Source organism: Helianthus annuus, chromosome 2 (genome assembly GCF_002127325.2).
Source record: "Helianthus annuus cultivar XRQ/B chromosome 2, HanXRQr2.0-SUNRISE, whole genome shotgun sequence".
Lineage (NCBI taxonomy): Eukaryota > Viridiplantae > Streptophyta > Magnoliopsida > Asterales > Asteraceae > Helianthus > Helianthus annuus.
In genome coordinates, this window is record NC_035434.2 from 152,487,811 (window position 1) to 152,510,267 (window position 22,457).

Consider the following 22,457-nt stretch of genomic DNA (forward strand, 5'->3'; position numbering starts at 1 on the left):
TAAGATTAAGCAAGATCACCATCTTAAACTTCACGAACTTCATATGTAAAAAATAAAAAGTGATTTTAAATATGTATAAAGTCATTAATGAACTTAAAAGCATGACTTTTAAACTAGTGAACTTGTGATATAACCTAAACTAGGTTATATAAAAATATGGAACTTGTGGATGAACCTAAAAATATATTTATTTTTAGTGGTTTTAGAAAATATATATATAAGCAAGTTATACAAAAGAATGAAAAAGGGATGATCACAAGAATATAAATATTTTTAGAAAACTTGTTAAATATATATAAACAAGTTCATGAAGATGGTTATGGGGATACCATGCTTAAGAGTTGCGTTTTGGAACTTGTTATGAATTAATGATGATTTGAAAATTGATTTGGTGATTTAAACGCGTTTTGAAAATGTGGGAAACGTCATAGTTTTGGGGAAACTATGACGAATTTTTCTAAAAATCTAATCGCGATTAAAAATGGGATTAAAGGGGGATTAACAAGGCTAAACGCGATTAGTGGTCTTAAACGTCATTATGGAAATTTTGATGAGAATATTTAAGGTTTAAATATTCAAGAAGTTCTTATGAACTTAAAACTTATATTTTTACAAAAATAATTAGGTAAAAATATAACAATGTGTAGATATAATTTTTGGTAAGAAAAATTATATATTTTTGGAAACTTGCTAAGAGTATGTGTATATGTGCTATATATGTGTATGTATTAGATACCTATAGGGTGATCAAAATAAATACATGTACATGTTCCTACATGGTCCAAGAAATGCTAGTAAAATCAAATCGGACAATTAAATAAAATGGCCGAAATGGAAATACATAACACTTGATGACGACAATATGGGCGTATCGACATCATAAACAAGTTACTACAATGTCGAGTCTAAAAATAACATATTTTTAGACACTAAAGCGAACGCATAACTAAGTGGTCAAAAACAAGAATCCGGAAAGTCGAAAACTAAAAAAATTACCAAGTATTTTTCATGTGAAAAACGAACTTATTAAGTTACATGCTTGGTGAATTTTTGGTAAAAATTGCAAGAGTATATTTAATGGACTCACTAGGATTAGATTTGGGCTAGACCCAAATTACTAAAACTAGGGCTAGGCCCAATGACATTAAAAACTAGGGCTAGGCCCAATAACAAGAAAACTAGGGCTAGGCCCAATGACATTAAAAACTGGGGCTAGGCCCAGTAACAAGAAAACTAGGGCTAGGCCCAATAAAATGAAACGTGGGATAAGCCCAATGACATAGGTTCGAAGCCGGTCGCATATAATTCAATACGTATAGAATACATGAATACACATAACTATCGAGCGAGTAAACTATCAACGCTCTAAAATACAAAGTTGTTCCAAAGATGACAAACGAGAACATAATAAAGAATTCAAGATGAACAACTTGTACGAGGTCCGAAAGACCTAGTGTCTAACGAGATTAGTACACATGTAGGTTACTGACACGTACGGACGCTCACTTCGATATCATATTACACGGAACGCAAATTTGTGAGTTCATGTCCCCCTTTTCTCTTAACTGTTTTCGAATTTATAACTCTCGGGGGTGAAATACATGTTACATATGTTTCAATGGTATGATTTGGCTATGAAATGAACTATTAGATCATGTGAGCATAGGCTGAAACTGAAATGCCAATAACTCTCATAAGAAACATGGACAAAGGTTAGATCTAACGGGTACGGCCGAGCCCCACTCATGGTCCATTTATGACTACTTAGAGTGCTTTTGTGTCCCAGTCGAGGTGATTCGATAACAGTCAAGGTGATTTGACACAGTCGAGGTGATTCGACACAGTCGAGGTGATTCGACACAGTCGAGGGGATTCGACACAGTCGAGGGGATTCGACACTAATAATAGCCCACTTGGGTTGGGTACTCCCTATGTTTTCACATATATTAATGTCCTTGCAAAACATTAATTGATCTATTCATAGACGCTTTACATACTTGTTTTCAAAGGAATCTCTCAAATGTTTACAAGTTTACTGGAACTCATACAAAACGCATGAACTCGCTCAACTTTTGTTGACTTTTTAAAACTACATGTATTTCAGGAAACAAGTCTTGAGCCGGTGATACATGATTGGATGCAATGATTACCTTTCTTACGTCACACGCAACACGCTTCCGCAACTAGCAGGGTGTGACATTGATCTTCTGCATTTGGCCAAAAAAAAAAAACTAATTAGTTACCGTTTGTAGTAAAAGTTAATACATATTTAAGGTAGTGATTTATCCGTCATTCATATTACCTTCTGTGTAATCATTTTCGGGGTTTTGCACTGTCTTCTTGAGAGACATGAGGGCCCCGGCAATTTTTTTCTGTGGGGTATCAGGCACCAGCCATACCCTTGTTTTCCTGGAGTGAACAATTTTCTCATACCGTTGTATTAATTTCTAAACTTGCACATTGCGTGGATGAGCATTAAACAAAACGTCCAACTTTTTTTGTACCGTTATCTTTTTGGCTTCCATGACATCCAAATGTTTTTTAATAGATTCAATCTCATTCTACAAAGAAAGTTTTAAAAAACATTTTCGTAAGTGATGTTGAAAGAAGATAATTATTCTGAAACTGGTTATGATTAGTAATCTTACATTAAGAACTTCATCATTAACTCGTAACTCAGTTTTTCTAGAATCCCGTTTAACCACAGCAACTTCATGCAAGTTGCCTCTTCCAAAACCACCTGTTTTTATCTCCAATCTTTCTCTCTTTTTCAAATCGTTTTTATTCCAGAATACGATTGGGTTGATTGACTGGTCCACTTCAAATCCGGTGCATTTAACTCGGTCGACGTACAGCAGCTGTGTAATGAAAAAAAACAATTGAAAGTGGTAAGATAACTAAACAAATGTTGTATAGCTATATTTTTTGTAAGTTTTCTTACAGAAAACACTTACAGCCAAAAGTGTGAGTGGACCGGAAAATGGAGAATCAGGATCACACCTCTTCCATCCATCTTTACAAGATTTAATTTGCTGAATGACATAGGCACACCAATTAATTTTACTGAAATCCGTATGTCCAGTAAAACTTTTCAAAATCCACTCCTTCATTCGCCCATTTCTATTACACTCAACCATGACGGTTAAGAATAACATTAGGAAGTCTAGTTGGAAATTGAAACTATTGTCTTCATCACTTGTGTATATAGACTATGCCAGTTTTGTCGGTGCCACAAATCGTGCACGGTATCGTTTTCTCCATGCCATAACAGCAACATCAAGCTTCTCAGATGGTCTTACATTTTGCATGTTTATGCCTTTGTTAGGAATTCCAAGAAGGTCATGCACAGACTCAACATCAACATTTATTGACCCACACGACATCTCGATAGCCATTTCTTCCGTGTTGAAATGATCCACAACATAGTGTGCAAGTTTTGCAGGTATGCTACTGATGTTGAAAGATAGCATCTTACCAAACCCCATCCTCTTCACATCCTCTTGTTGATTACTGGTTAGAGACTTGATGCATTTGTACAATTGCATAGGCGCTGAACGTGTTTTTATTTTTGGACACTTATTGCTTTTTGGTTGTTTCCCACTTCGCCTTAGCACCCGTTCATGTTTTTCTTTTTTTGTTTCCCTCACCACAGTTGCATGCTTCTGTGGCTCGACCGCATCGCCTTTCTGACCCAAGGTGAAATCTCCAGCCATCTCTGAGTCGCTGTCGACTGAAACTAAGACACCAACTGTCAGATATGATTTACATAATTTATAAAGGAAGGAAACAAGTTGTGTGTACATACCTATTAATTTCCTTTTCACAATTTTCTTTGTTTTGCTATCCGCCCGTGATTGTTGACCTGTAAATATAGATTTTATTAACAATTAGCATTAAAGTATTGAAACATATATTTATTTAGATTCCTAAAGATCACGTCTAATACAGTTATGTACCTGCTCTAGTACGTGTTACTGGCCCGCCCGCATCGCCATCAGCTGGAATGTTTTTTACCAATTTCATGTACATAAATATTAGATATATAAAAAAATGTAACGAAGAAACGTATATAGAATAAAAAAACATACTTTTTTTCATTTTCTTCATGTTTTCCCCGGGGGTGTCCAAATCACTGTCTGGTGAAACTGAGACACCAACTTTGTTTTATTATTTATATAAAACATAATTATAAAACAAGCTAAAGAAAAAAAACGCTTGTACGTACTTATTAGCTTTCTTTTTTGCAACTTCTTTACCCGATCTGCTTGCTTACCTACATTCGTACGAGTTTTATATAAATCGGAAACTATTAACAACCCTTTACAAAATATATGTCTTAACAATAAAAAGAAAAAAAGACTAATTTTAAAACTTTTTTACCTCCTCTTGTTCGCGTTGCTGGCCCGCCCGTGTTAGCATCCGGTGTCACTATTTAGAACGCTTAATAATTAGTATTAAGGTATCGAAACATATATTTATTTAGATTCATAAAGATCACATCTAAAACAGTTTTGTATATTCTCCATGTTTTTTTCGGTTGTGCCCACTCGAATCGTTGTCAACTTAGAATGTTTTTACAAAGTGCAAGTACATAAATATTAGATTTTAAAAAAATGTAACAAAGAAACTTTTATACGTAAGAAAAAACATACCTTTTTGTATATTCTCCATGTTTTTTCCGGGTGTGTCCAAATCACTGTCTGTTGAAACTGAGACAACAAGTTTGTTTTATTATTTATTTCAAAACATAAATGTAAGACAAGTGAAAAAAAATGCTTGTACGTACTTATTAGCTTTCTTTTTTGCAACTTCTTTACCCGATCTGCTTGCTTACCTACATTCGTACGAGTTTTATGTAAATCGGAAACTATTAACAACCCTTTACAAAATATATGTCTTAACAATAAAAAGAAAACAGACTAATTTTAAAACTTTTTTACCTCCTCTTGTTCGCGTTGCTGGCCCGCCCGTGTTAGCATCCGGTGTCACTATTTAGAACGCTTAATAATTAGTATTAAGGTATCGAAACATATATTTATTTAGATTCATAAAGATCACATCTAAAACAGTTTTGTATATTCTCCATGTTTTTTCCGGTTGTGCCCACTCGAATCGTTGTCAACTTAGAATGTTTTTACAAAGTGCAAGTACATAAATATTAGATTTTTAAAAAATGTAACAAAGAAACTTTTATACGTAAGAAAAAACATACCTTTTTGTATATTCTCCATGTTTTTTCCCGGTGTGTCCAAATCACTGTCTGTTGAAACTGAGACAACAAGTTTGTTTTATTATTTATTTCAAAACATAAATGTAAGACAAGTGAAAAAAACATGCTTGTACGTACTTATTAGCTTTCTTTTTTGCAACTTCTTTACCCGATCTGCTTGCTTACCTACATTCGTACGAGTTTTATATAAATCGGAAACTATTAACAACCCTTTACAAAATATATGTCTTAACAATAAAAAGAAAAAAGACTAATTTTAAAACTTTTTTACCTCCTCTTGTTCGCGTTGCTGGCCCGCCCGTGTTAGCATCCGGTGTCACTATTTAGAACGCTTAATAATTAGTATTAAGGTATCGAAACATATATTTATTTAGATTCATAAAGATCACATCTAAAACAGTTTTGTATATTCTCCATGTTTTTTTCCGGTTGTGCCCACTCGAATCGTTGTCAACTTAGAATGTTTTTACAAAGTGCAAGTACATAAATATTAGATTTTAAAAAAATGTAACAAAGAAACTTTTATACGTAAGAAAAAACATACCTTTTTGTATATTCTCCATGTTTTTTCCCGGTGTGTCCAAATCACTGTCTGTTGAAACTGAGACAACAAGTTTGTTTTATTATTTATTTCAAAACATAAATGTAAGACAAGTGAAAAAAACATGCTTGTACGTACTTATTAGCTTTCTTTTTTGCAACTTCTTATCATGATGCGCTTGCTTATCGACAATCGGCGTACGACGAGTCTTTTTAGCTGCATTTTGTTAATTGTAAACAACATTAATAAACTAATATCTAATTTAATGCGCGTAAGCATAATTTATGAAAGGTTTTGTAATTATAAACACCTGGGCTCATTTTTTCCTTGGATCTTTAGTTGTAACAGCGGATGACTGCAAACTATCACGTATCCCAACAAAGCATCAGTTCACACAACAGACGACCATTCTTCGGACAATATTTATGCCATTTAGTTTTTATTATCCTCAGAATTCTTGATATTTTTTACTTATGATTTCTGATTATGTATTGATAAACCGCGAATAACCGTTTTTTCTAATTACAGACTATTAGTGTAATTTATTTTCTCAATCAAATAAAAGCAAGAAACATATACTACAAAAAAATGCGATGTTCAATACTTTCAAACATAAACCCCAAAAAGTCAATTCCTTTTGTACATCGTTCAGTGTTACGACATATATCCACACCATAATTAAATGTTTTTTTCCCTTTTGTAACACCTTTAAAACCACACACAAACTCTAACCCTTATAAAAATATAGAAACAACATTAACAACAAATCATAAGCCTTTAAAAAAACAGAAACAACAAATCTATAGTTTTATCTACAACCGTATGTTTTTTTTAAACCCAAATGTGTATGAAACAACACCCAAACCTGTATATATAAAAGTCCGGATTCTACATAAACAAAGGCCTAAAAAATAATAAAAAAAAAACCTTCTTTTTACCCCCCCAAAACAAACCAGTTTAGTCGGCACCCAGGCTATGCAAATGGTAGAAATTTTTTTGGGAAGGACCCCTGTCTTTTTAAGAAAACCCAGATGTTATTTCCAGAACACAATCCCGAAAAAGTCCATTCCTTTTACATCGTTCAGTGTTATGACGCACCAGACTAAAAAAACCAGGGCAAACTGTAACTCTAATTTACACTTACATAATCAAAAAGAAAGTAAAAACCTGAACCGACGCACCGGAACCCTAATTTTTTCGACGAACGTTCTTTTCTTCGGTGATTGTCGAAAATCTGCGTCGATTGTTCAATATCTTAACAGCTTTTTCACTCGATTTATGCTTTTTGTCTGCATATTGAGGGGGTTTGATGAAGATTACAAGAGACTCAGTGTTTCGGTGGTTGTTTTGAAGTTATCCGTTTGATGAAGATGAATGAGAGAGAGTGACTCTCCGGTGATTTTGGGGTTAATTTGAGAGGGTTTGTTGAAGACTATGAGAGAGAGAGAGAGTTTTAGGAAATTTTGAAGAATGTGAGGGGTTCTGAGTCTCCGGTGAGTTTTGGGTATTTTGAAATTTTTGTAGACTGATATAGGTTTTTAGATTAGGGGGGTAATGATGTAGTTGATGTAAAGTTCTTACACCCATGCAGACTTTTGTTTGTTATAAGAGATTATATTACATCGCTTTCCCATATTGCCCTTCATGTACCATTAATATATTAAAAAAATAGACAAAAGGGATTCAAAATCCAGCCATGACAAAATTAAATCACAGTCATCCATGAAGGTTAATCAATGGTCATTAATGGGTTTTCAGGGTTTAGTCAACTCAACTGGGTTTTCAATTTATCCTTGCCTTATATATATATATATATATATATATATATATATATATATATATATATATATATATATATATATATATATATATATATATATATATATATATATATATATATATATATATCCGATACATAATTAAAGAGTTAGTTAATTATGATTTTGGTGAGATATTAAAATTTTCAAAAAAAAAAAAAAAAAACAGATACACAAAGAGTTAATTATGATTTTTCATCGGTACACAATTGGATAAATTTGGTTATAAACTATTAATAAGCTCCAACGATGATAAATTCTTTCAAACTTGTAGCAAATGTAAATAAAAAAATAAAAGGGTTACTTGTATTTAGTTTAAATGTTGAGGGAGGAGGTGCAACAAAAAAAATAAGAAAATGGGATTACATTTAGGAGCAGGTGATTCTATTTACACTATATGCAATTAATAAACTTAAGTTTGTGTTTTTCTTTTATAGCTTCCAAAATATAATGTTTTATTAGAAAACAAATACGGTTTTGTGATGTAGTTATTTTTATCTACGTTTAGATATAATTTTATAAAAACGGAATATAAAATTTTATAACGACTTATTAAACGTTGTATTTGATACGGCTCCGTTTTTTGTAAAATTTATATCAAAACGTAGATAAAAATAAGTACATCACAAAACCATATTCGTTTTTTTATAAAACATTATATATCGGAAGTTATAAAATAACAATACAAATTTGAATCTTTTAATGTCACATTACCTAGTGTAAATAATAAAAAATTTGATGTAAATAGTAGGTCCCGTTTAGTAGCACCTTTTTTAGAAAATGAAAATTAAGTTTGATGTATAACATGCTCAAGTCTATGGCAAATATTATTTTTTGTTGTTTCAAAGTGTGATATTTTTTAAGGCGATATATCTACATACGCCTGTATCAAGCGTTATTTTGGCTTCAAAGTTAGGGTTGTAAATGAACAAACGTTCAGGAACACAGTTCATGAACTATTTGGCGGGAAGTTCGTTTAATAAATGAACAAACACAATGATAAGTTAAACAAACGAATATGAACAGAGGTTGCGTTCGTTCGATTATGTTCGTGAACGTTCGATAATGATAATGTTCATTTATGTACGCTCATTTATGTTTATTTGTGTTCGTTCATTCAAAACTTTTTTTATGTTATATTTTTATTTTATTGGTTCTTTTATAAAATTTGAAAACATAGTTATACTATACGCCTCCGCCAACATCTCTCATTTGATCATTTCATTTTCAAGTTGTGTTAAAGCTTGGCAAACTTATTAATTTTTTTTAAGTATATATTTATTTTTGGTGGATTATTAATAATATTTCTGATGAAAAATGCAAATTGTATTTTTAAATGAATATATATAACGTTCGTTTGTGTTCATGGATTTTTGTTTGTGTTCATCTGCGTTCGTCTAGGTTCGGTAAGTGTTTATAAACATAATTATTTCCTTAATAAACAAACATGAATGAGAAATCTTATTTGCTAAGCGTTCGTGAGCATGTTCATTTCTTAATAAACGAAAACATACGAACAATCTGTTCGATTTACAACCTATTCAAAATACATTCAATTTGTATATGTTTGCAAAATGTGATGATTTTTTTAAATAATCACCTCATGTAATCTAAAAATAAAAGTAAATAGGGTTATTTACTTATTGTATTTAAATAACTTAAACTTTCATCAATTGGCGACGTCACTCCCAACTTTCAACTTATTTTCCTCTGCCAGACCCAAATTACCTTAACCAAGTTAGTTTTTTTTATTGATGTTGCACTTGTTTCGTGATGTGGCTCTTTCTTTACTGACACGACATCAGATGTGACACTTATTTAGTGACGTGACATTTAAGGTGGCTTTTTGATGACGTGGCACGATGTTTAGTGACGTGACATCTGAGATCACCTAAATGGGTTAGGGTTCAGTTAGTTTGGGAGTGACAGATGAAAATAAGTTGAAAGTTGAGAGTTGCGTGGTACAATTCATAAGCTGAAAGTGTTATCGTCCAAATGGTAAAAGTTATGATTATTAAAAGGGTTATTGGATCTGATCACCCCCAACTATTCGCGTTTGGCCGCTGGCACTCTCAACTTTGACTTTGGCTCACACCACTCCCAACTTAACACATTGTTTGTCATGACACCCCTTCGTTAAATAAACACTAACTGGGTTAGAAAAATTAGCCTACGTGTCAATATAATCCAACATGGCAAATGTGACGTGTAATGTAAACCTCTTTCACCATCTTTAAAACCAAATGCCAATAATTGGGTATGATTAAATCCAATAACCCTTATTTAAATCCAATATTTTCTTTTAAGATATTACTTACTAAACTAACCTTAAAGCTTTGAACAGTTTACGAAATTGTACCATGTCTAGATTTAAAAGATTGAAAATCTTTAGTTGGTTCTATTTATGTTAATTAAATTACAAAAAAGTTATGTATATAAAAACTTTACACAACAGTGTAACACCCCGCATTTCCAAAGTCAAAGTACAAGTCAAAGGAAGAAAAGATTGCTAACTGCGATCTGTCACTCCTTGCTTAATTACTTATTGTACTTCTTGACTTGTAATCGAATCCTTTAAATTGTGTACTTTAGTTGTATTATGTGGAGTATCTGTTAATAATGAAAGTTTATCGCTAATCGACTTATCGCAATCTCTAACGCATCGCAACTCGAATTATGTGTTCTGGATATTGTTTTACGTGTGTGTGTTAATTAAGTGTTACTTGTGCATGTTTAATTATGTTTTGTGGTGATTAATCGAAAACGCAATCGCAACTCTATCGCAACGCAATCTCATCGCAAACTCGAGATGCAAGGTTACTTATGTTGTTGTATGTTAGTTAGGATATTTGTGTAATTACTGTGTAATACTATCGCATCGCTTACTCACAACGCACGAAACGAAACGCCGAAAACCCAAAATGCACCCGCCATCCGATCGAATGACCATTCGATCGAATGGTCATCCGTTCGGATGACCATCCGATCGGATGGCCATCCGATCGAACCTCACTTCGATCCCACCTCTGCACCGCATCCCCTTTTGGAATCCTATAAATAGCACCTGTCACATCACAAACAGTGATGTGACAGCTCTGGTGCGACCCTTCGACTTCCAGCCCTTATTTCTCTCGATTTCTTACGATTCTTGTAAGTTTTTGATGCGGGCCCAAGTGTGGAAGAGTGGGCCATCTTGTATTTGGAGGCCCAAGATCGCGTAACAAAAGGGGCTTCACTAAAATGGCTCTAACTTGGGCTACGGGGGTCCGTTTCGGGCATGCGACCAGGCGAAACGAACGTGAGAACGAGCTCTATCTTGATGCAAACCGCCTGGGTCATCGTCCGGGCCGAAAAACGCTTATTTCCATGAGTTATTTTATGTTTTGTGTTTTTTAGTGGGTTTTTTGGACTTTTATTTTGTTCTAGTTTTTGGCCCAAGTGTGTTTTAGGCCCATTTTCGAATTTCGGTCTCTATTTATATGTTGCTAAAGCTAATGAAAAGTTCAGACTTGAATTTTGACACAATCAGTTTTTTCACTTCAAATTCCGTGCCTTTTGGGTGGAATCTTGGGGGTTGGGGAAGAACACACGGGTATTCTTAGAATCAACGTGTTCAATCTTCGTTTCCGTATCACACGCTACATTATTTTTCCACTCAAATCTTGTACATCTAACATCTACACACACACACACACTTCTTCATCATTTTCACCTTTGAATCTTAACTTTTCACCATGAAATCAGTCGATTTGAGGTGTTCTAGGATGATGTCATCATGGGGTTCTTATGAACTTCAAGTTTTGGCCTCATTCCACCAAGAACAACTCAGATCGAAGAGATTTCAACACATTCAAACACTGATTTTGCAATAAATCTAAACATTTTCAAGATTAGAAGGATTGAAAGATGTTTTCATAACTTTCTTTCAACTCTTTTACACTCTTGCACTCAAAACTGATAGAATCGGAGCTCATTCAGGCTTTTCACTTTTTCCTTAGTGATGTGTCGGTCTGAGATCCGGTTCCTATCAACGAGATAACCGACTTAGCGGGTTGAACATGAATAACCGCTAGGAACAGTTAGCTGATCGGGCTGGGGTGATTCCCACCTCGACCGGATGACTCGGACCTGATGAGTTCCCGTTCTTTAACACGTTGTTATACCGTCTCGATCAAACCTCAAACTTTCAAACTTGACAAATTTCAAAACGAGCAAGTCGCTAAACGGACTGCCGTCCGATCGGATTGCCATCCGATCAAACGACACTCCGATCGGTGGACATTTGGTTTCCAACACTTAAACTTTTTACAATTTTCAAAGATCATCAGTCTCTAACGGATTGCTATCCGATCGGTAGACCATCCGATCGAATGACAATCCTGCTGTGAACTTGTTCTCTGAGAACTGTCTCGCCAAACGGATCGCCATCCAATCGAATGACCGTTCGACCGGACGACCTGAAAGGTAGAGATACTTCTTTGTTTTTAAAATGCTACAACGAAAACTTCAAAGCCATCATACACAAACACATCTCTCCCAAACAAAGGACAATCCGACCGGATGGCCATCTGTCTGGATGACCATCCGACCGGATGGCCCTTCGTCACTTGGTTCACTTGCAACATTTTACGCGCCGTTCATCGCTTATGCTATCATTAACTGTTCAGGCTAAATTCTCAGCGCTCCCTTCAATCCAAGAGAGTGTTTGTTTACTAAACACGATCTGTGAGTATACTCGATCCGTTTTTGCTTTATGCACTTTTGGGTGTTACATACGTTACTTATACTAAATCACATCGATCACACAACGCAAACATTTTTTATACGCTAACCGCCCTCGCATGTTATACGTGTTACTCGATGAATGCTTGTATGTTATGTTTACACAGTGATTGTTGCCTGACATCTTAGCAATGATAGTACTATAGTTTGGACACAGCACCTGTCATGGACAGGGGTTGTTAAGGGCTTTTCTTCACGTGTCACAGTGGTGATATGTGTTGCGCATTCTACAACTCGCAGTCACGTCTGTGCATATTTCATTTTTGATAACCTACTAGCTTCACTTTTCTACATGTTACATGCTGGTTATGCGTAAACGTTTTCGCTATCTATTATACTATTAAACTCGTATGCTCACCTTTACACTATGTGTATTGACCTCTATTTTAACGTATGTGACAGGTGTTTGAGATGCTAGGATGCTTGCTATGTGGAATCAACGTAGGAAGAGTCTAGAAGCAAACAATTTAAATTCTGAGTTGTTGGAACAACTTTTATTTGTCTTTGAGAACTATTGTCTGTAATAACTGTGTTACTTATTATGTCATGGTATAGCCAATGATCTCTAGATCAAGTGGTGGAGGGCTTGTATTTCTCTTGGGAGATGCAAGTTCTTGTGAATAGTCGAATCACTTTGGGTAGTCGATGTCTCGCACCCAGACAATCTATTCTCGATTTTATGTGTTTCAATTCTGGATTTCGCCGCCGCTGACTATGTGATTTATCGCTTTTATGTGGGCTCTTATGTGTTTTATATGGTTTTATCTGTTTATGTGTTTCGATTTTTGGTAATTTCTACACTCTTCGCTTTCCGCTTTGATTAACACGCACATCTCGCACTACCGTTTATCTCAAAACGCCAACAAATCGCAAGCTATGTTACTCGCTAATCGCATTCGCAACTCTCGATCGCTTACGTAGCTATGAAGAATAGGTGAATACGTGCAATATATATGGGTGAATACGTGCAAAATATAATGTGTCCTCATGTGTTTAGGTGCTCTACGTGCCTATGTGTTTACATGCCTCTGTGGATTATGTGCCTACTTGATTATGTGCTTACGTGCAGACATGTTACTGAGCTTTAGTAGTGTTAAGTACGTTGTGAGGTGAGATTCGACATATAGTGTCTGAATCCTATGGCGATGTCTGTTGCAGACAATGTCGTCATTTGGATCGCATACCGCTCGCTCCGCACGTCGTAACCACGAGGACAAATGTATCGCTGCTCTAGTCGCTAAGCAGATGGCTAAGGTCATTCTGCAGATTGTCAGCGAGCTGAATGAAAACACTAGCAAGTCCTCTGACGAGTCCAGGACTGATTCCCCTCACACTACTTTTAGCTTCAAGCAGTTTAAAGCCTGCGGCCCCAAAGAATTCACCGGAAAAGACGGGCCTACTGCCATGTTTCAATGGTTTGATTCTATCGAAGTCACCCTACGCCAAAGCTGTTGTCCTGATAATCTCCGCACTATTAACGCCACTGGCGTTTTCCAGTCCAGGGCCCTGGACTGGTGGACTGCCGAGAGAAACAAGCGTGGAAATGATGCAGCCTATGGGCTTACGTGGGATGAGTTGAAGGACATCATGATGAAAGAGTTATGCCCTCCCCACGAGCTTCAGAAGCTGGAGGACGAGTTCTGGCACATCAAGCAAGAGGGTGGCGACAACGCTAGATTAACTGCCCGCATCAAACAGTTGACTTGTAATTGAATCCTTTAAATTGTGTACTTTAGTTGTATTATGTGGAGTATCTGTTAATAATCGCAGTGTATCGCTAATCGACTTATCGCAATCGCTAACGCATCACAACTCGAATTATGTGTTCTGGATATTGTTTTACGTGTGTGTGTTAATTAAGTATTACTTGTGCATGTTTAATTATGTTTTGTGGTGATTAATCGAAAACGTAATCGCAACTCTATCGCAACGCAATCTCATCGCAAACTCGAGATGCAAGGTTACTTATGTTATTGTATGTTAGTTAGGATATTTGTGTAATTACTGTGTAATACTATCACATCGCTTACTCACAACGCATCGCAACGCACAACGCACGAAACGAAATGCCGAAAACCAAAAACGCACCCGCCATCCGATCGAATGGTCATCTGTCCCGATGACCCCGATCGGATGGCCATCCGATTGAACATCACTTCAATCCCACCTCTGCACCGCCTTTCCCCTTTTGGAATCCTATAAATAGATGTGACAGCTCTGGTGCGACCCTTCGACTTCCAGCCCTTATTTCTCTCGATTTCTCGCGATTCTTGTAAGTTTTCCACTGAAATCTTGTACATCTAACATCTACACACACTTCTTCATCATTTTCACCTTTGAATCTTAACTTTTCACCATGAAATCAGTCGATTTAAGGTGTTCTAGGATGATGTCATCATGGGGTTCTTATGAACTTCAAGTTTTGGCCTCATTCCACCAAGAACAACTCAGATCTAAGAGATTTCAACATCTTCAAACACTGATTTCGCAATAAATCTAAACATTTTCAAGATTAGAAGGATTGAAAGATGTTTTCATAACTTTCTTTCAACTCTTTTACACTCTTGCACTCAAAACTAATAGAATCGGAGCTCATTCAGGCTTTTCACTTTTCCTTAGTGATGTGTCGGTCTGAGATCTGGTTCCTATCAACAAGATAACCGACTTAGCGGGTTGAACATGAATAACCGTCATGAACAGTTAGCTGATCGGGCTGGGGTGATTCCCAACTCGACCGGATGACTCGGACCTGATGAGTTCCCGTTGTTTAACACGTTGTCATACCGTCTCGATCAAACCGCAAACTTTCAAACTTGACAAATTTCAAAACGAGCAAGTCGATGAACGGACTGCCGTCCGATCGGATTGCCATCCGATCGAACGACAATCCGATCAGATGACATTTGGCTTCCAACACTTAAACTTTTTACAATTTTCAAAGATCATCAGTCTCTAACGGATTGCTATCCGATCTGTAGACCATCCGATCGAATGACAATCCTGCTGTGAACTTGTTCTCTGAGAAATATCTCGCCGAACGGATCGCCATCCGACCGAACGACCGTTCGAACGGACGACCTAAAAGGTAGAGATACTTCTCTGTTTTTAAAATGCTACAACGAAAACTTCAAAGCCATCATACACAAACACATCAATCCTAAACGAAGGACAATTCGACCGGATGGCCCTTCGTCACTTGGTTCACTTGCACCGTTTTACGCGTCGTTCATCGCTTATGCTATCGTTAACTGTTCATGCAAAATTCTCCGCGCTCCCTTCAATCCAAGATAGTGTTTATTTACTAAACACGATATGTGAGTATACGCGATCCCTTTTTGCTTTACGCACTTTTGGGTGTTAGATACGTTACTTATACTAAATCACATCAATCACAAATGCAAACACATTTATACGCTAACCGCTCTCGCATGTTATACGTGTTACTCGATTAATGCTTGTATGTTATGTTTACACAGTGATTGTTGCCTGACACCTTAGCAACGATAGTACTATAGTTTGGACTCAGCACCTGTCGTGGACAGGGGTTGTTAAGGGCTTTTCTTCACGTGTCACAGTGGTGATATGTGTTGCGCATTCTACAACTCGCAGTCACGTCTGTGCATATTTCATTGTCGATAACCTACTAGCTTCACTTTGCTACATGTTACATGTTGGTTATGCGTAAACGTTTTAGCTATCTATTATACTATTAAATTTGCATGCTCACCTTTTCAGTATGTGTATTGACCTCTATTTTAACGTATGTGACATGTGTTTGAGATGCTAGGATGCTTGCTATGTGGAATCAATGTAGGAAGAGTCTAGAAACAAACAATTTAAACTCTGATTTGTCGGAACAACTTTTATTTGTCTTTGAGAACTATTATCTGTAATAATTGTGTTACTTATTATGTCATGGTATAGCCGATGATCTCTAGATCAAGTGGTGGAGGACTTGCATTTCTCTTGGGAGATGCAAGTTCGACTCCCACTTGGTGCAGAGTGAGGCACTGGTGGGCAATGATAGGAGACCCAGGGAAACCTGGGTTGGATCCTTGAGCCAAACGGGTTTTACCGGTAATTTCACCATCGTGCCTACGGGCGGGTGGGTTACCGGGTTTTCCCCGGAATTGGTGGTGGACTCGGGTTACTCTCGGAGTACTCCGTTTGTCCAGTGGGTTCCCCGAAAGTGCTCGGGATTGAGTTTGTTGGCCGTTCAAAAAAATTATGTCATGGTATAGTACGTGATGTTTAAATAATTGGTAATCGTAGTTGTTATGGAATCTTTTGGAAAATCTGTTTCGCTCAGTTCCGCGCCACGATGTTTCCCCCATCGGTTGGGGTGTGACAAATAGAACATTAGAAACCAAAGCAACAGTGTTGTAGTGATATCCAGTGACTTTCTCTAGGGGAGGTTGCTGGTTGGAGTCTCGTTTGTAGCAAAATGTCATGCGCGAGTCAGGAGATTCACCATAGTGGGCTTTTGGGTGGTGGATTTCCTCTGTAATTGGTGACGGGGCGAGTTTCCAGCATTGTCTACAATTACAGACGTGAGTGACGTTTTGTCAATGAATGTACCCAAATAGCTCAGCTTTGTCGGACGTTCAAAAAGAAATAGAACATTAACCAAAGGTCATTTGGTCCGGTGGTTGCCTCATGGCTTTCCTTGTGGGAGTTCGTGGGTTAAAGTATTACTCTATGGCTTTCCTTATGGGAGTTTGTGGGTTAAAGTTTTGCCATTTGCTAAGGTTAAGTCTGGGCGGGTAAATATTAATGTATAAAAGTTTACATACAGAAAATTTCATCAAAAAAATATAATTTAAAACACCAAATTAACAAATATGAGGCATCAAATCAACAAATGTGAGGTATATTAACTTTCCCTGTCGTTTCAATTGGAGTTATAGATTAAATTTTAATAAGTTTTAAAACGTGAATATAATTCAATTTCGTTGGGTTTTCCATTAAATTAAATTAATAATGATAAGTGAAACGGGTTTTCCATTAAATTAAATTAATAATGACAAGTGAAACAGCTAAAAAAGGATCAAACACGCCCAGTGGGACTCGAACCCACAATCGCCTGATTAGAAGTCAGACGCCTTATCCATTAGGCCATGGGCGCTTTTTGCTTTCTTACACTCGTTTTATTTATATTACCTATACTGCTTGAGATTGATTTTTTTAGCTTAGATCAACCCATTAAGTTTACAAAAACAAAGTCGTAATCTTTTGCGGGATGGGTGGTACTTGTCAATGTTTTAAAAAACAGTTCAAACCGGCCGGTAGGACCGGTTAAACCGCCTGGTACACTCGGTTGAACCACCCAAGACACCCGATTAAACTGTTTCTGAGCCCAATCTGGTACAGTATAAAACCGGATTTTAAAACATTGCTTGTGAAGTCCGTGTTAGGTAGTCTACCAAATTACTACCTATCTTCGTACAAGTGTCTGGTGGCCGTCATAAAAGTATTAGAGGGTATTAGACGAAAGTTCTTGTGGGGAGGTTGCAACACAAACAATTAACCTATGGGATCTTCCAAATAATCATATGCTCATGATCATTTACTTTAGAATGATTTAATAAAAAAAATTTGTAAGTTGTGTGTTAACTTGTTCCTAAAATTCTCATTTACTAAGTTTATAAAACTCTTTGGTGTGAACATGTATGGTTTCTAACTTTCTATCTAAAACAAAGGCTACCAAAGCCTTTTACTTCTGATTTTAACACCTAAACCAGACAATATATTCACCAAAATCTCCCTTTCTTACAACAAGAAGCTAAGCAACAAAGGGCAAAAAAAAACAAAAAAAACAAAAAACAAAAACAACAAAAACAAGAAAACCCAAATTTCTTACAACAAGAAGCTAAGCAACAAAGGGAAAAAAAAAAAAAAAAAAACAAAAACAACAAAAAAAACCCAAATAAGAAACCATACAATTACAAACCCAAACTGAAACATCAAAGCTACACCAGCTATCATATGACAAACCCTTTAATATCTACCAAAATGTCGACTCTTTGATTTCTTCTAAAACACTAACTGATACAACAAATTTGCGGCCTAAAGAACAATTTTAGTTATCCCTTTATTTCTTTCGTTGCCCATTTACTAAACCCGAACATCGAAGGACCTGAACCTAGAATGGTTCGGTTATTGGGTTGATTTTTTAACTTTGAAAACCATAAACCCGATAAACATACCCGAAGAACACCACCCCTACTGTTGGCAAGGCAGGTAGTTTGTCTAATTATGCCAATTTAACTACCATTTCCGTCCATGTAGTTTGTCCAATTATATTAGTATATATATAATTATCATTAAATCACTAAAGAATGTTATTTATATAAAACTGATACTATAATTATATATAAAAAATATTTGTATATAAATAACTAAAATAAATAATAAACGAGTTGAGCCCAAGCAGAGCTCGAGTTTGATTTTTTTCTCAAGAGTAGAGTTCAAACTTTGGATATAGAGCTCGAAACGAGCCAAGCTTAAACTCTACTAACTTAAACAAGCTAAGCATAAACTAATTATTTGAGCCAAGCTCAGCTCGTTTACACCCCTAGTTTAAATCAGTCAGTGAACTACAAATACGAAAACATAAACATACCTAATAATCATTCGATGAAAAAGCCTCAAAGCTCCAAAAGGGTTGAACCATCCATCATCCACAAGAACATAACAAGATCACACTCTTAATCTAGTCCTATAAAAGCATACCATACACCCTCAAATATTGATTTCCATTCATAGTGTGTCTCCTCAAGTTTCCAACAAAACCATAATCATCTTACAATATAAACACTACTTACAATACAAATACATGGGTAACCATCATTATTCTCTTTCAATAAGTGCGAGTATGGTTATAATAATGTTTGGTTACCCACATATTTGGTCATAAATTTGCCCATAAAACAGTTGAAACAACAAAAAAAAAGATAAAAAGTTACATAAGTAACATATGTATTGAAACATTATGCAGACCCCATTAAAGATCTGTCAGTGAGTTCTTGACTAAACCTGGAAACATAATGAAGTCCCACTATTAGTTCCGTGATCACGATTTCACTCATTGCTTGATCTGCATAGTACAAAGTTCGGACCAAAAGAACATTTCCTTCCGAACCCATGGGCTGCTTCTCGAAATTTCTCTCAGAATACCATTTTATCATGTTATGCGCGAGTGGAGATAACCAATCTAGAATCCTTTGGACCGAAGATCTTCGGCCTAATGCAACACGTTCGTCGTAGGCTAACAAAGATTCCCTTTTGGATAAAATCAGTTTTTGTCTAAGTGATTGTTTAAGATTTGTTGTTAACATGTCGTATAAGTCTTCTCTTGCTTCAGAACTTATGACCCGAGGAGACGTGGCTAATGTCTCGATGAATATGATGATGTTTGCGTAACGTAGAGCTAAAGCCGCTTTCCCAAGGGTTGGTTCTTGACCGTTAACCAATCTTCGCTTGGAACCGAAGGAAAATGATCCTTTTTTGATAGGGCTAAAACCGTTCTTTTGAAAGTTACCGTGGACCCTGGGAGAACACGCGGCAGATGGGTATCTCCCACAAAGGACCGGTCGATGCCCAAGATTTGACATCGATCGCCTGAAAGCACCTTCGGACGGATAGACCGAAGCGCGTGTAAGAGCCGAAACGGAATTCTTGGGTACGAAACAACCACCATGAGACAAATCTCGTACTTTGGAAGACGTATGTTCCGTTGTCACTCCGAAAACAACCTTGATTCTTTCGACTATTGTGAAAAGCGATCTAAGCAATAATCTGACGATATAATCATACGATCGAACCCATGGAGACATTTCACGTAAGCCACTTACCGCCTCACGTTTCCAAATCACTTTTTGACGGAATTCTTGCAATTGCCCTTGATTCACACCGTTGGATTCCATTTTTTTTAATCTCGTCTCTAGACCCGACAACTCTTCAAGCTCTTCATAATATTCTGACATAGCAGAAGCAAACTTCTTCATTTTTTTAACCCGTTTCTCCATTTTCTTCAACCTATATTCCCATCCAGACCATTTAAGATCGATACGAAATGGGTCTTCAAAAACATAATCAAGATTTTGATATACGGGGTCTAAACACTTTTTCCCGAGCCTAGCGACTGATATGGCCACACCTTTTAAGGTATCGATGATCTCAGCTAGAGCGAGATCAATGAGATAAGCATGATTGTCTGAAACAAGCGTACGAATGCCAAGCGAATATCTGACTTCTTCATTTAGTCTTGACATCTGTCTATCGGTTAAGCAATGCCATAAATTAACTACTCGTAGCATCAATCTTGAAGCTTCGAATGATAAGATCCCAATCATGGAGTTTTCGGGATTTGAACCTTTGTTTTTGTGTGGAGTTTTCGACGTAGAAGCAAACCAGGATGAATCTTTCATCGTAGTGAACGCTTGATCGCTACTTTCTTGAAATAATTAGGTTGTGTAGATGAACATACAGAAATACCTGTTACAGAAACACCAAGGTCCCAAAATTAGTATCGATAACAAATAAAAACAGTTAAAACACCATCAAGAACTTCATAACTAATAAAAAGTAAAGGGTGAGCCTTGGGCCTAGGCGAAAAGGGTGAGCCGTGGGCCTAGGCACAAGGTGCTTAAAAGCGCGAGGGCTTTAGACATGTTTTAGGCTGTTTTGGGCTAGTTTAGGCTGGTTCCGAAACATTTTTGGATATTTCAGACCAGTTTTAGCCGTTTCAGGCTTTGCACCGTGTGCGTGTATGTGTCTTGATAGACGTAAGGCGGTAAGGATGCGTTGGGCGCCTAGGTGAGCGCCTTGTATGCCTTTGACTCCCATGATGTAGACACGTGTCACTCAACCCAATTCATGAACCTTATTTTATTATTCCCGCCATTTTTGAAATTCGAATATCAATTTACCGCAGACCGAGGAACTGGATAACCTTTTTTTTAAAACGGTAAACTCAAACATCCACTAAATCTACTCCTAATTATTACACCAATCTCCGCTCCTGCACTACAACCCGCAACACTTACGGGGCAACACCTTATACACTCCTCGGTACCGCCAGGCTACAAGCCCGTTGGTACCCGGTTAACCGATTAGACACCAACAAACGGTGTGCATAAATAGCACAATTACTGCAAATGAAATAACAGGCAAATGATCGAACACTTGGAGTGCATAACCCATATCCCGAAATCAAGATTATGAACAATGCAGCAAAGTAGGATGCAATGCAACTCACCAAGAATATCCAGAGGAGGTGGAACAACATTGTAGTGGGTAGAGTTTTATGGCAAATTTGGGATATTTTGTTGGGTTAAAATTGGCAAATCCGAAGTGTTGATCGGTAGGGATCTCGTTCGAAACGATGCAAGAAAAATTGAAGCAAGTGGGAAGGTAAAGTAGGGACGAACAAACAATCAATTCTTAGGTTTTGACACTTTTTGGAATGTTCAAAGGAGATATACTTTGGCATCCTAACACTAAAGTTGCTAGTGTTTGTCACTTATGATGATAATCATATTTTAATGCTCTTTCAGAACAAGTAGTTAGATTTTATATATTTTATTAGGTTATAATCTGTGTCTTATACGTGTTGAATAAATCAATTTTATATACTAAACAATAAAACGATAGGTAGAGGATTATGTACATTAGTCTAGAAGTGTGAGAAGTGTATTATAACACTATATAACACCATATAAACACCGTATAACACTATGTAACACCATATAACACTATGTAACACTATATAACAAATATAACACTATATATCTATCATAGACATGCTATCAGACAAAATATAGTGTTATATTTGTTATATAGTGTTACATAGTGTTATATGGTGTTACACAGTGTTATACGGTGTTTATATGGTGTTATATAGTGTTATATATAGTGTTATAATACACTTCTCACACTTCTGAATTAATGTATACTATCCTTACCCTAAAACGATATATCTTTAAAAATGTCATTTATTGCACGGGTTGAAAAAATGTAATTTTATATATTAAATAACTAGTTTAGAATCCCGTGTTATACACGGGTTGCATAAATTTAATTTTAT

At 36.3% G+C, this 22,457-nt stretch overlaps 1 protein-coding gene and 1 non-coding gene across 2 annotated transcripts; both read right to left on the minus strand.

Moving 5' to 3' along the window:
* Positions 1–17,422: 17,422 nt before the first annotated feature.
* On the minus strand, positions 17,423–17,495 carry TRNAR-UCU. Its single transcript has one exon. It is a non-coding gene; the product is annotated as a tRNA-Arg (tRNA).
* Positions 17,496–19,149: 1,654 nt separating this feature from the next.
* Positions 19,150–21,870, minus strand: LOC110924726. Its single transcript, XM_022168721.2, has 2 exons — positions 21,630–21,870; positions 19,150–20,866 (listed from the first exon to the last, which is right to left on the minus strand). Exon 2 carries the CDS (start codon positions 20,797–20,799, stop codon positions 19,360–19,362), a length of 1,440 nt encoding a protein of 479 aa, XP_022024413.1. The 5' UTR covers positions 20,800–20,866; positions 21,630–21,870; the 3' UTR covers positions 19,150–19,359.
* Between the last annotated feature and the right edge of the window lie 587 nt (positions 21,871–22,457).

What these genes read in the sequence shown, in the direction of transcription:
- LOC110924726 (XM_022168721.2), bottom strand. Translation starts at nt 20,799, where the DNA reads ATGAAAGATTCATCCTGGTTTGCTTCTACGTCGAAAACTCCACACAAA.